At 36.1% G+C, this 12,619-nt stretch overlaps 9 protein-coding genes across 9 annotated transcripts; 3 read left to right on the top strand and 6 right to left on the bottom strand.

The window, feature by feature from the left end:
- Nucleotides 1–52: 52 nt before the first annotated feature.
- LOC145274122 (pyridoxine/pyridoxamine 5'-phosphate oxidase-like) lies at nucleotides 53–691 on the top strand. Its single transcript, XM_080127295.1, has one exon. It carries the CDS (start codon nucleotides 53–55, stop codon nucleotides 689–691), a length of 639 nt encoding a protein of 212 aa, XP_079983421.1.
- Nucleotides 692–927: 236 nt separating this feature from the next.
- LOC145274121 (tRNA/tmRNA (uracil-C(5))-methyltransferase-like) lies at nucleotides 928–1,899 on the top strand. Its single transcript, XM_080127294.1, has one exon. The coding sequence runs from the start codon at nucleotides 928–930 to the stop codon at nucleotides 1,897–1,899; it is 972 nt and encodes a 323-aa protein (XP_079983420.1).
- Nucleotides 1,900–1,941: 42 nt separating this feature from the next.
- Nucleotides 1,942–3,081, top strand: LOC145274120 (DNA processing protein DprA-like). Its single transcript, XM_080127293.1, has one exon. The coding sequence runs from the start codon at nucleotides 1,942–1,944 to the stop codon at nucleotides 3,079–3,081; it is 1,140 nt and encodes a 379-aa protein (XP_079983419.1).
- A 1,236-nt stretch (nucleotides 3,082–4,317) lies between these two features.
- LOC145274119 (putative glycosyltransferase YkcC) lies at nucleotides 4,318–5,310 on the bottom strand. The gene has a single exon (XM_080127292.1). It carries the CDS (start codon nucleotides 5,308–5,310, stop codon nucleotides 4,318–4,320), a length of 993 nt encoding a protein of 330 aa, XP_079983418.1.
- A 1,203-nt stretch (nucleotides 5,311–6,513) lies between these two features.
- Nucleotides 6,514–6,906, bottom strand: LOC145274117 (CDP-abequose synthase-like). The gene has a single exon (XM_080127291.1). The coding sequence runs from the start codon at nucleotides 6,904–6,906 to the stop codon at nucleotides 6,514–6,516; it is 393 nt and encodes a 130-aa protein (XP_079983417.1).
- A 956-nt stretch (nucleotides 6,907–7,862) lies between these two features.
- On the bottom strand, nucleotides 7,863–8,390 carry LOC145274116 (dTDP-4-dehydrorhamnose 3,5-epimerase-like). The gene has a single exon (XM_080127290.1). The coding sequence runs from the start codon at nucleotides 8,388–8,390 to the stop codon at nucleotides 7,863–7,865; it is 528 nt and encodes a 175-aa protein (XP_079983416.1).
- Nucleotides 8,391–8,394: 4 nt separating this feature from the next.
- On the bottom strand, nucleotides 8,395–9,432 carry LOC145274115 (UDP-glucose 6-dehydrogenase-like). The gene has a single exon (XM_080127289.1). It carries the CDS (start codon nucleotides 9,430–9,432, stop codon nucleotides 8,395–8,397), a length of 1,038 nt encoding a protein of 345 aa, XP_079983415.1.
- A 261-nt stretch (nucleotides 9,433–9,693) lies between these two features.
- On the bottom strand, nucleotides 9,694–10,575 carry LOC145274114 (UDP-glucuronic acid decarboxylase 1-like). Its single transcript, XM_080127288.1, has one exon. The coding sequence runs from the start codon at nucleotides 10,573–10,575 to the stop codon at nucleotides 9,694–9,696; it is 882 nt and encodes a 293-aa protein (XP_079983414.1).
- A 408-nt stretch (nucleotides 10,576–10,983) lies between these two features.
- LOC145274113 (glucose-1-phosphate cytidylyltransferase-like) lies at nucleotides 10,984–11,568 on the bottom strand. Its single transcript, XM_080127287.1, has one exon. The coding sequence runs from the start codon at nucleotides 11,566–11,568 to the stop codon at nucleotides 10,984–10,986; it is 585 nt and encodes a 194-aa protein (XP_079983413.1).
- Between the last annotated feature and the right edge of the window lie 1,051 nt (nucleotides 11,569–12,619).

Raw genomic sequence — 12,619 nt, 5'->3', positions numbered from 1 at the left:
CAACACTAGCTTACTGACTTTTTACGAAAATACAGCAAAAAATATTACGCTTATGTCTTTATACCACTCACGTACGCAATATACATTTTCTCAACTAGAAAAAAGCGACTTAAAAACCACACCTCATGAACAGCTCCAAGAGTGGTTAGATCAAGCAAAACAGGAAAATATTCCTGATTACCATGCTTGTTGCCTAGCTACTGCTGATCACACTGGAGAAGTAGGTGCTCGATATTTATTGTTGCGTCAACTCGATGAGGAGGGACTTGTTTTCTACGGCAACAGAAATAGTGAAAAAGGCAAACATATTAGCAACAATCCACAAGGTCAAATACTTTTTTTCTGGCGAGAATTTAATCGTCAAGTACGTGTAAGTGGCAACATAATAGAATTAGATAGAGAGTGCGTTAATGATTATTTTCAAAGCCGTCCCCTAGGTAATCAACACGCCACAGCCGCATCGGAACAAAGCGACTTCATTGCTAGTCGTGAAGAACTAGAAAAAAACTTTTCCCTTTTTGAAGCACAATATCCAGATTATGTCCCAACCCCAGAAAAATGGGCTGGATACCGTTTAAAACCTCACTACTGGGAATTTTGGCAAGGTCGTACCAATCGCTTACATGATCGTCTAAGTTACCTCTGGGACAACGCTACCTCACAATGGAAAATTCAAAGACTACAACCATAACTAATCAGCAATATGCTAGCTATTGGCAACAATTTAAATTTTGCCAAGCAGATGAAAAATGCTATCTTGAACAAGCTCACTATAAAAAAAACTATTGGCTCTCTCAATTTTCTGAGCATTTAAATCATCAACCACCACATTTAGATGAGATAGAATTCTTTCACTCACCAGCCAGTCATTTTCGCTATCGCATAGAATTTGCCATACGCAAATTTGATCACGAATTGGCTTATGCCATGTTTGATCGCATAAACAAACAACCCATAGCCATACAAACATGCCAACACTCTGCATTAGCCATTAGTGAAGCCATGCCAATTTTAATGACTGAAATCAATAAACATCCCATTCTTGCCGAGCGTTGTCAACAAATCAATTTTCGCACTAACTTACAAAATGAACTACTCATTACACTTATCTATCGTCAAGATATTGAGAAAAAAAAACCACAATTTCTAAAAAAAATCTCTGAACTACAGCAAAAATATCACTGGAATATTATTGTACGTTCACACAAAAAACACTGGTTTTGTAAGCAAGGCTATATTGACTACACAATAACCCTAGGCGAACAAACCTACACCTACTTACAAGATGATAATACCTTTACACAACCCAATGCCCTCATTAATACACAAATGTTAGCATGGGTAAGCAAACATCTATCCTCCAACCCTGAACAAAATATGGATTTACTTGAGCTATATTGTGGAAATGGTAATTTTACTATTGCTCTAGCTAAGCAATTTCGCCAAGTGCTAGCAACAGAAGTGGTGAGAGAATCACTGAAACTTGCCAATCTAGCAAAAGCAAAAAACAACATGCACAATATTCATTTTGTCCGCCTATCAGCAGAAGAAACTTCCCAAGCATTAAGTGGCTACCGCTCATTCAATCGTTTAAAGAGTATTCCTCTGAGTGATTATCAATTTTCTACTGTACTGGTTGATCCACCAAGAAGTGGAATTGATAATAACACTTTGCAGTTTTTACAAAAATTCCAACGCATTATCTACATTTCTTGCAATCCCCTTACATTAATAGCGAACCTTAACACACTAAATTCTCACCGCATTACCCAACTTGCTTTATTTGATCAATTTCCCTACACACATCACATTGAAAGCATTGTTATACTAGAAAAAATCAAGACTATGGAAAACCATAATAATGACAATAAGCGAAGCCAATACAAGGTAAAATTATAATTTCCAATCAACCACCATTTCATTGATATCCTCATCTAACCTATGTCATACGACTTAACTCAACCTGCATTATCCTCATGTTTGCAGCTTGCTTTTACAAAAGGACTTGGCAAACTTACATTCGGATGCTTAATGGAAGCTTTCACTAGTGCCGATAAAGCACTACAAAAAACAGCAGTAGAATGGCAGCAAATTGGTATCACAGAAAAAATCCATCGTGCCGCACAAACGCCCTGTTCTCAACACACTATTCATACCATCAAAACATGGCTAGCACAATCCCAGACTCATCATATTATTGGTTATAACTGCCCATCCTACCCCCCTTCTTTTCGCGAACTCCCTGACCCACCAGCTATTCTATACGCACGTGGCAACCTATCTGCTTTTGAGCATCCAAATATTGCCATTATTGGTAGCCGACAAGCCACACCATTTGGCTTAAAGACCACACAAAAATTCGCCTATGAACTCAGCTTGCAAGGATTATCAATATGCAGTGGATTGGCATTAGGTATTGATACCTGTGCTCATATGGGAGCTTTATCTGCAAAGGGAGTAACCGTTGCCTTTATGGGTACAGGAATTGACATTATTTACCCCAAATCCAATCAAAAAATTGCCGATACGATTATTAAAGAAAATGGCTTATTAGTCAGCGAACTGCCTTTAGGAACACAACCCAAGGGCGGGAATTTTCCACCAAGAAATCGACTAATTTGTGGCTTATCCACACATGGAGTAATCGTCATTGAGAGCAAACGAACAGGTGGTTCAATGATTACAGCAAGATTAGCAGGCGAACAAGGGAGAGACGTTTTTGCCGTACCAGGTTCCATTCAAAGCCCACTATCTGAAGGTTGTCACCTCCTCATTCAACAAGGTGCAAAATTAACACAAAATACCCAAGATATTCTCGATGAGATTAACCTACCACTTTTAAAACAAGTCATACCTAATTCCACCCAAAATAACTTACCCAATTGGGATAATGAAGTAAACCAGCTTTCACCAGAGCAGCAAAAAATTCTAACGGCAATGGGTTATGAAATCATCCGCACAGAAGAAATTGCCAAACACACCTCTTTCTCACCTGAAACGCTTACCACACTTCTCCTTACTCTAGAACTACAAGGAAAAATCAAAGCATTAAGTGGTAATCGCTGGCAAAGAATTGAATAAATTATGTTGACTGCTATTCCGTTAACCCTAAGCATTCTCACCTTAACCATCAGTTTCATCAGCTGTGCCTTAACCATATGGCTTGCAAAAAAATTCACCATTGGATTAGATTCTCCCTCTCATTCTCCACAAAAATTTCATTCAATAGCCGTACCTCGTTTGGGTGGTATCGCTATCTATCTATCCTTGTTAATCAGTGCCACACTAGTTCAAAACTCATCCCTAATCGGACTCTTTCTCTGTGCTTTACCTGCTTTTCTAAGTGGCATTGGTGAGGATATAAGCGAAAAAGTCTCCCCCACTAAACGCCTATGGTTCACCTTTATTGCCGCCGGACTTGCTTGGTTATTTGTTGATGCTCAATTACATCGTGTGGGGGTTTACTTATTTGATGATGGCTTAAGTCAATGGTGGTGGCTATCTTTGATATTCACCATGTTTGCTGTAGGCGGTGTTGCACATTCTATCAATATTATTGATGGCTATAATGGTTTGATGGGTGGTGTAAGCATTCTTGCTGCAAGTACCTTTACTCTCATTGCCATAAGTCTAGACGATAATTTTATACTCATCACTTGCCTATTACTCATCTTTGCCATTTTAGGTTTTCTTCTATGGAATTTTTACTGGGGAAAAATTTTTATGGGTGATGGTGGGGCATACACCATCGGATTTGTTTTAGCAGAAATTGCGGTCTTATTAGTTACTCGCCACAATATGATTACTCCTTGGAGTGGATTCCTGATTATGAGCTACCCGATTATTGAAACTTTATTTTCTATGTATCGAAAAAAAGTATTACGAAAAATGTCCCCTGGACAACCCGATGGTCTGCACCTACATATGCTCGTTTACAAAAGAGTGATTTTGCCACACAAACGCAATCAGAAAAAAAGCCAACGCTGGGCACACACCATGACAAGCTTATTCCTATACCTTTTCGCTACCCTACCTATGGTTGCCTCACTATTGACTTATCACAATTCTACTCTCACCTTAACCGCACTATTAATCTTTATCATGCTCTATCTCTCCCTCTATTACTATCTATTGCCTAAAACCCAAAACCATCGTAGAGATGTCCATTTATAACGTCTATAACGCCTTATCCCATTCAATATTTTGTCTTTTTTTCTATATAGATTAGCTGATGAGGTGATTGGTAATGAGGTGATTTTAAATGTGAATAATCTCTCCCCACAGATAAACCTACACACTACCCCATTAAACCCTCATTTACGGTGGGGTAATGTTACTATCCTCCTCACTGTATTGATCACATTGTTTATCAATAATTGTCAAGGGTTTATTCTTTACCTGTTTATAAATTCTGCCCATGTACTCACCAATAATTCCCAACAATAAAGCATTTAAACCAATACTAATGATTAACATTAGCACAATGGTAGTAAAGCCTTGAGGAATAGTGCCTGAAAACAAAAATTTAGCAATAAAATAACCAAAAAACACAAGTATTGATAGCGGAAAAACAATCACACCAATTAAACTGGCAATTCTCAATGGCATAATAGAATGATTTAAAATACCATCCAAAGCAAGAGAGGTTAAGCTAAAAATAGAAAAATTAGACTTTCCATGTAGACGGCGGTGTCGCTCATACTCCACCCCAATTTGCTTAAAACCCATTTGTGAGATTGCCCCTCGTAAATACGGCTGTGCATCATGAAAGTAATTCAATGCCTGCATGATTTTGCGATCAATCAAACGAAAATCTCCTGCATCTAATGGCAACGGCTCTTCTGAAAGAAAATTCGCTAGTCGATAAAATAGCTTGCGTGTTTTCTCCATCAACCAATTTTCATCTCGTTTTGTACGCACGCCATATACCACCGCATAACCATTCTCCCATAGCTTAAGAAAATCTGCAATCATCTCTGGTGGGTCTTGTAAATCACAATCTAATTGCACAATGGCATCACCTCGTGCCTTTTTATAACCTGTCAAAATCGATGCCTGATAACCAAAGTTTTTTGAAAAACGAAACACCCGAACCAAATCAGGATGAGCCTGTTGTAATGTCTGCAACATCGCATAGCTCTCATCCGTACTAGCATTATCCGTGAAAATTAATTCAAACTGATACTCAGATAACTTAGCAAATAATTTTTGCAACTCTGCAAAAGTATGTTCAATATTGTCCTGCTCATTCAACACAGGAATCACCACGCTTACTAATTTTTGTTCTTTTGAGAAACTATCCTTTTTCATGATTCATTTAATTAACTCAATTCCTGCAAAATTTCTTCGATTCTTTTATTTTTAAACTGACTTTTAAATGTGATGCTAATATCATTATTAAATAGCTTTTTAGCAGATTCTATTTTTTGTTGTTCTTCTTGTCTTAAGTGTTCTTCACTCACTACATTTTTTGTTTCTATTACAAAGTTTAATTTTTTGTTACCATCTGTATTTTTTACTACATAGGCAAAATCTGGCGAGTAACTTTTGCCACCTGCTACGGGTATTTTAATTGAGTTTTTGGGTATTTTGGTAAAAACGATAACTTCTTTAATATTTTCTTGAATATTTTGTTTTTCTAGTTCAGAGTCATAAAACAGTTCATCTATAAAATATTTTTCAGCAACTGACTCTGTTGATTCATGCACGCCAATATCACTTGCATCAACTTCTTTTAACACTTTTCCTTTACTATCAGTGAATTTGGTGGGATGGATAGTGTTAGATACTTTTTTATATCCTATTTCAAACTTAGTCATAGCCTTGTGCATTAAATAATCATTAAACTTATTTTTTAATAGTCTAATGTTTGTTGCACTTAATGAGCTTTTTAAATCTAAATGAGAGTTTTGTAATGCTTGATGTACAAAACCATCACCCCCTGTGTTGTAGGGTGGGTCTATATATATCATTTTTACCTTTTCGTGATAGGCATGGGAGAGGTGCTTTAATACTTCAAGGTTATCACCCTTTATAAGTAGATTATTTGAGTTTTTGTTTTCTGCTTTGTTATTGTGTGTTGTATCTTCTGTAAGGAAAGTAGTTGCGTTATCTGTTGCTAACAGTCGTGCATAGCTTTTCCCTAACCAGTCTAAAGAGTAACTCTCTTTTGAAAAGTTTATATCGTTATTTTGTGATAGTTCTGTTTTAAGCTTAGCAAAATCGAGCTCGCCATCTTTAGTAAAGCAATGCGAGAAGTGTTTTTTTAAGACTTCAAGATTGGTATTTTGTGCTTGAATATTGATAGTGGTGTGCTGTGTGTGTGTAAATTCACTCATACTTGCTCCTAAATGCTCAAAAAATAATCAAAATCGTATGTATAATTTTATGCTGTTTGTTAGTATTGTATAAAAAAGGATCATCAAAATAGGCAAAATCCTTACTATCCCTATCAATCCATACCCTACGTGGAGAAGCAATTCATCATCTTGCTTGCCTCTGATTATTTATCTTTTATTGTTTGCTTTGAGCAAGGGCTTGTTTAATTCCTGTTTCAACTGAAAATTGTGGTATCCAACCAATATTTATGAGTGCCTCAGGATTAGCAAAATCACCCTCAAATTCACCTTTACGCATAGGAATTGCACCAAAATTAAGCTGACTGGTAGAATGGCTAAATTGTTTAATCCATTCCACTAGTTGACGAACGGATGTGCCTGTGCCGTAGCCCACTTCATAGTGATTCCACCATACTTTTTCTTTTTGCTTTTCTTTATCATGCGTATTCAGTGCATGCTCTAACACACAGCTAAAAGCTTGGATAGCATCGTGTATGTAGATAAAATCTCGTTGCTGTAAGCCTTCAGTTAAATCAATAGCTTCATGGTTTAGGCATTTTTTTATCATCGTTGAGAAAAATTTTTGTGGTTTATCGCCTTCTCCAAACGGATGAAATAGTCGTAAATTATGCACACAAACTCGTTGTTGCTGAGCATAGTAGCATAGCCATTCAAAAAAATGTCGTTTAGATTGTATGTATTCCCTCATGTAGGGATAATTTTTATCCGCAAGGATAAAAATGTATCACTATATAGAAAGGGAATTTGCTTGGATTCAGCTAAGGCTAATAGTTCTAGACCCAATTGAACATTGCTTTGATTAATTTGCTGAATATTTACCTGATTATTTTTATCTTTCTTGCCATAGTCTGTGGCAAGATGGATAATCGCCTCTATATCTTGATGATATAAATCATCTATACCTTGCTCAATATATGCGATTTGCACCTTATGAGTGATGGCATGAATGGATTGCCAAGCAGAAGTTTTGCGAGCAAGTAATATCAACTGCTTATGGGGATAATGATTAGTTAAATAAGTAATGAGGTGTTTGCCTATAAAACCTGTTCCTCCAGTAATAAGAATGGTCATACTTCAAGAGAGTCTTGTTTGAAAATAATATTTTTTTGAATAAAGTAACTCCAAATGGCAATCACCACCATGGAAAATAACTTAATCCATAGTGGCAAAATAGTGCTAAAGCTAATGCCTGCCCATAACATGAGAGAGGATGCCACTAAGTTAATATACATAAGGATAATATAAGAAAAAGAGTATCGCATGAGTATTTGCTTAATGCCAAGCGATAAAGCAAAAGTCAATCGTGCTTGCAAGATCAATCCAACCATCACCGCAATATGAAAAGAGATAATATTGGCAATAATTGGATTAAGAAGAATGATCGTATATAAAAACCAAAATATGGCAAAATCTGACCCTGCACCCAAAAAGCCGACAAAAATAAATGTTATTCTTCTATCAATCTTAGGCACGCAGATATTTATGTATTTGTGATAGTAGGCGTTAAGACAAGAATGGGGCGTTTTTGTCTTTATCTGACAAAATTTTAATTTTATCTTTAACTTCTAAATTGAGTTTAGGGTCTAAGGGATTCAATCCTCTTTCTGCCTCGAGATGATAGTGGTTATTCGTAAAATAAATAATTTTTGTATCATCTTGTAAAGAAAGATAGCCATGGGCAAATCCCTCTGGAACAAATATCATCATGGGTTCATCTGCTTTTAAATTTATCTCTAAGCTCTGTAGATAAGTGGGTGAATCATCACGCATATCCACAACCACATCAATAATCTCGCCATTCATACATTTGATTATTTTTGCTTCACTGTGTGGGGCAACTTGATAGTGCAAACCACGGAAAGTATGGGCTTGTTGAGTGTGGCAAAAATTGGATTGCACAAATGCTGAATTGCTAGTAATTGCTTGTATTTCCTTGTTACAAAACAACCGTGTAAAATAACCACGATCATCGGCATGTTGCACATGCTTAATCAAAAAAACTCCTGCTAATTTGCTATGCATAAATTCCATATTTCTAAGTAGCTAAAAAATAACGCAAGTCAAAAAATTTATCTTGTTGTTTAATTTTAGTAAAACTTGCTAAGTCTTCTAAGTGTGTAAACTCTTGCCATGCTGTACAAATAACAATAACATCTGCATCAGTTACACATTCCTCAAGGCTAGGTTTGTATGCTATGGGAAAATCATAATGTTCAGTAAAAGTCGTCATTGCCTCGGGGTCATAACATTGTATATTCTTCCTATCACCGTTTAATAATGCAGCAATGATTTTATGAGCTGGAGTATCTCGCACATCATCAGAATTTGGTTTAAAGGCTAATCCTAGGATAGCTATCTTATCATCTTGCTTGGTATGATGAATAATTTTTTGTGCATGATAATCTATCATACCAATATTGACTTCATTGACTTGCTTTAATAAGTTAGGAGTAAATCCTTGCTTTTCTGCTTGGTTAATGAGTGCCTGCAAGTCTTTAGGTAAACAATACCCACCAAAACCACATCCGGGATAAACGTAGCTTGCCATATTGACAGTTTTTTTTGTACCTGATGAATCATGCCAACGTTTATCTTCATGCAAAATAGTGAAAACTTTTTGTATGTTAATATCACCAACGGTATCAGCTATTTGCGATTGCTCGTTAGCAAAGCTGATGAGGGTAGCAAGCAGAGTATTAGATAAATACTTAATAAATTCAGCTTCAGTGAGGCTAACTTTATGTATGGGGGATGAAAAAGAACGATAAAGCCTCTCTAACGTGTTGAGTGCTTGTGAGCAATCGCTACCAATGACAATGCGATCCGGTTGCATAAAATCTTGCCATGCGTAACCTTCTCTAAGAAATTCTGGGTTATTCGTTAAACGTAAATTATCATAGCCATCTAGTAAAGGCTGTAAAACATCACGAGCTGAAGAAGGTGGAACTGTCGATTTAATACATATTGTGCATGCTTGTTTACCCAATGCATCACAAGTTTGTTGCACCGCACTAATCACATAGCTTAAGTCTACTGCTCCATCTTGTTGTGATGGTGTACCAACACAGATCATCACAATATCAGGAGAGCATAAATTTAATGCCTCATCAATGGTTGGTGCTAAAAAAAAATGCTTATCTTTATGTTGCCCTAGCTTATCTGCAAGTTCTGGCTCAAAAAAAGGGATTTCCCCACTTTGTAAAAGTTTTAATTTTTTAGCATCCTGTTCAACACCTATAACCTTATGCCCAGCCTCAGCTAATCCTAATGCACTGGTTAATCCAACAAAACCTAATCCAATAATAATGCTGTTCAAAATAGCTCTCTATTTTCTCTATGCTTCAATTAAAAATGTTAAGTATTTTTCTAAACCCACTTCAAGCGTGATTTCCGGTTGGTAGGCTAGTCGCTCACGAGCTTTACGAATAATGGGACAACGACGATTAGGATTATCGGTAAGATATTCTTTATCAGTGGGTTGTTCAAATTTAATCTCTATATCATAATTAAAACATGACTTGGCTATAGTAACATATTGTTTGGCTAGCTCAATAATAGAATGCTCATTACCATCATAACCGATATTAAATACATCAAATTTTCCATAGGTTAATGCTAATAAATAACCTGCAATAGCATCAGCAATATAACAAAATGTTCTAGTAGGACGTCCATCAGAAAGAATTTCTATTGCTCTTTTGTGAATAACCGCTTGGGCAAAATCTGCCGGTACTCTCTTATCATAAATAGACATACCTGGTCCATAATTATTAAAAGGACGAACTAAGGTAATGGGCATATTGTAGGCATTAGCGTAGTTATAGCAGAGCGTTTCGGCAAAACGTTTGGCCTCGTCATAACAGGCACGAGGACCTATGCTAGCAACATTACCTCTATATTCCTCTGACGTAGGAATATTTTCAGGTGTTGGATCGCCATAAATTTCACTGGTGGAAAACATAAGTAAACCTTTAATTGGCTTATCTTTATAAAACTCAATGATTTTTTTTAATCCCGTGGTATTGGCTTCCATGGTCTCAAGTGGGAATTGACGATAAAAAGAAGGGGAAGCAATTGAGGCCATATGAATAATATAATTAGCATTTTCTGCCTCATCAATGTCCGCAATATTATCTTTTATAACATCAAAATTGATTAATGAAAAAGAGGAATATTGTTGGCTAAGATTCTCAATCCATTGTGGTTTGCTAAGCATAAAATTATCTAATCCAATAATTTTTTTTATCGCTAAATCTTTTTGATAATGAAGTAAATAATGCAATAAATAAAAACCTAAAAATCCAGCACAACCTGTAATAATAATAGTACTATTTTTTAATTTTTCTCTGCTTACAAACTTATTGTGGATATATTCTACATCCTGTTTAACAATTTTGTTCATATCTGTTTTTTAAATCTTCATATTATGCACCATCACCAATGCTTCCACGGAGCTTGATTGATTGTCCATAACTCCTGCAATAAATTCTTATCACGTAATGTATCCATGGATTGCCAAAATCCATTATGTCTGTAAACGGTCAACTGATTGTCTTTAGATAGGCGAATTAAGGACTCTTGCTCCCATATGGACTCATCTCCTTCAATGTAGTCATTCAATAGCTTAGGCGATAGCACAAAAAAAACCACCATTAACCATTGAACCATCTCCTCTTGGCTTTTCCATAAACGAGCAGACTCTATCACCTTCCAATTCCAATGCACCAAATCGTCCGGGAGGGTAAATTGCTGTTACAGTTGCTAAACGCTTATGCTTCAAGTGATGTCGAGTAAGCTCTTTAATATCCACATTAGATAATCCATCACCATAAGTAAAATGGATATACTCACAATCCTTAATATGTGGATAAACTCTCTTTAATCGCCCACCCGTTAATGTATCAACACCTGTATCAATTAAGGTGACTTGCCAAGGTTCTGAATGATTGTTATGAATATGCATTTTATTCTTCTGCATATCAAAGGTTATATCACTATTATGCAAAAAATAGCTGGCAAAATATTCTTTAATAATATATCCCTTGTATCCACAACAAATAATGAAATCATTTACCCCATAATGCGAGTAAATTTTCATGATATGCCACAAAATAGGTTTGCCCCCAATTTCTATCATTGGTTTTGGTTTGGTGTGAGTTTCTTCACTAATACGTGTACCAAACCCACCGGCAAGAATCACTGCTTTCATAATTGTTTAATCCTAATGAGACTCAGAATAATCCGTACAATATCATATCTACATCATAAGAATAAAACTAACTTTCTGCTTTTGTGTTTTTGTCTGTTTTATCCCTGTAAAATAATTATAGTCTGATTTCAAAAGTATTCTTTATCCAATATGTCATAATAGTCATTCATCGTGGAATTTTTAACTGCATATCTAAAACATGAATAAATCACAACCTATTGTCGCTATTGTTGTCCCGTGTTTTAATGAACATGAGGTGCTTAATCACACCATTCACACACTACAAAATTATTTACAAACACTTATTGATAAAAAAATTATCCATATAAAAAGTTTTTGTTATTTCGTGGATGATGGTAGTCAAGATGATACATGGGAAATTATTACTAATAATCATCAATCTAACACATTAATCAAAGGGTTGAAGCTCGCTGCTAATACTGGCCATCAAAATGCTTTAATGGCTGGACTGATGAGTGTTGTGGGGCGTGTAGATTGTGCCATTTCAATAGATGCTGACTTGCAAGATGACATCACCGTCATTGAACAAATGATTGCAAAGTATATCCACGGGGATGAAATGGTATTCGGTGTTCGTAATAATCGTGATGCTGATTCCACCTTTAAAAGAGTAAGTGCTGAAAAATACTATGCTTTAATGAATTATCTAGGTATTAAATTACTGCCCAATCATGCAGATTTTCGCTTAATGGGAGAGCAATCTTTACAATCACTCAGCCAATATCAAGAGTACAATCTTTCTTACGGGGAGTGGTCATGACTTTGGGGTTTCAGTATTCGGTTATTGAATACAAAAGATTAGAGCGAACAGCCGGTGAAACAAAATATCCATTGAGCAAAATGCTTTCATTAGCATGGAATGGTCTCACCTCATTCAGCATCATACCTCTACGAATTTTTACTGTCATTGGACTACTCATTTTCTTACTTTCAATCGGGATAAGCATTTGGATTTTATACGTAAAATTTTTAGTAGCCAAGCCGTACCAGGATGGGCGTCTACAGTCTTACCTATCTACTTCCTAGGTGG

The sequence above is a fragment of the Euprymna scolopes genome, unplaced genomic scaffold, assembly GCF_053919585.1.
Source record: "Euprymna scolopes isolate OS-2025 unplaced genomic scaffold, ASM5391958v1 sca272, whole genome shotgun sequence".
Lineage (NCBI taxonomy): Eukaryota > Metazoa > Mollusca > Cephalopoda > Sepiida > Sepiolidae > Euprymna > Euprymna scolopes.
The sequence above is the reverse complement of the archived record's forward strand: the minus strand, read 5'-3'. Positions and strand labels throughout refer to the sequence as shown.

What these genes read in the sequence shown, in the direction of transcription:
- LOC145274121 (XM_080127294.1), top strand. Translation starts at nt 928, where the DNA reads ATGTTTGATCGCATAAACAAACAACCCATAGCCATACAAACATGCCAA.
- LOC145274113 (XM_080127287.1), bottom strand. Translation starts at nt 11,568, where the DNA reads ATGAAAGCAGTGATTCTTGCCGGTGGGTTTGGTACACGTATTAGTGAA.
- LOC145274119 (XM_080127292.1), bottom strand. Translation starts at nt 5,310, where the DNA reads ATGAAAAAGGATAGTTTCTCAAAAGAACAAAAATTAGTAAGCGTGGTG.
- LOC145274116 (XM_080127290.1), bottom strand. Translation starts at nt 8,390, where the DNA reads ATGGAATTTATGCATAGCAAATTAGCAGGAGTTTTTTTGATTAAGCAT.
- LOC145274114 (XM_080127288.1), bottom strand. Translation starts at nt 10,575, where the DNA reads ATGCTTAGCAAACCACAATGGATTGAGAATCTTAGCCAACAATATTCC.
- LOC145274117 (XM_080127291.1), bottom strand. Translation starts at nt 6,906, where the DNA reads ATGATAAAAAAATGCCTAAACCATGAAGCTATTGATTTAACTGAAGGC.
- LOC145274115 (XM_080127289.1), bottom strand. Translation starts at nt 9,432, where the DNA reads ATGATCTGTGTTGGTACACCATCACAACAAGATGGAGCAGTAGACTTA.
- LOC145274122 (XM_080127295.1), top strand. Translation starts at nt 53, where the DNA reads ATGTCTTTATACCACTCACGTACGCAATATACATTTTCTCAACTAGAA.
- LOC145274120 (XM_080127293.1), top strand. Translation starts at nt 1,942, where the DNA reads ATGTCATACGACTTAACTCAACCTGCATTATCCTCATGTTTGCAGCTT.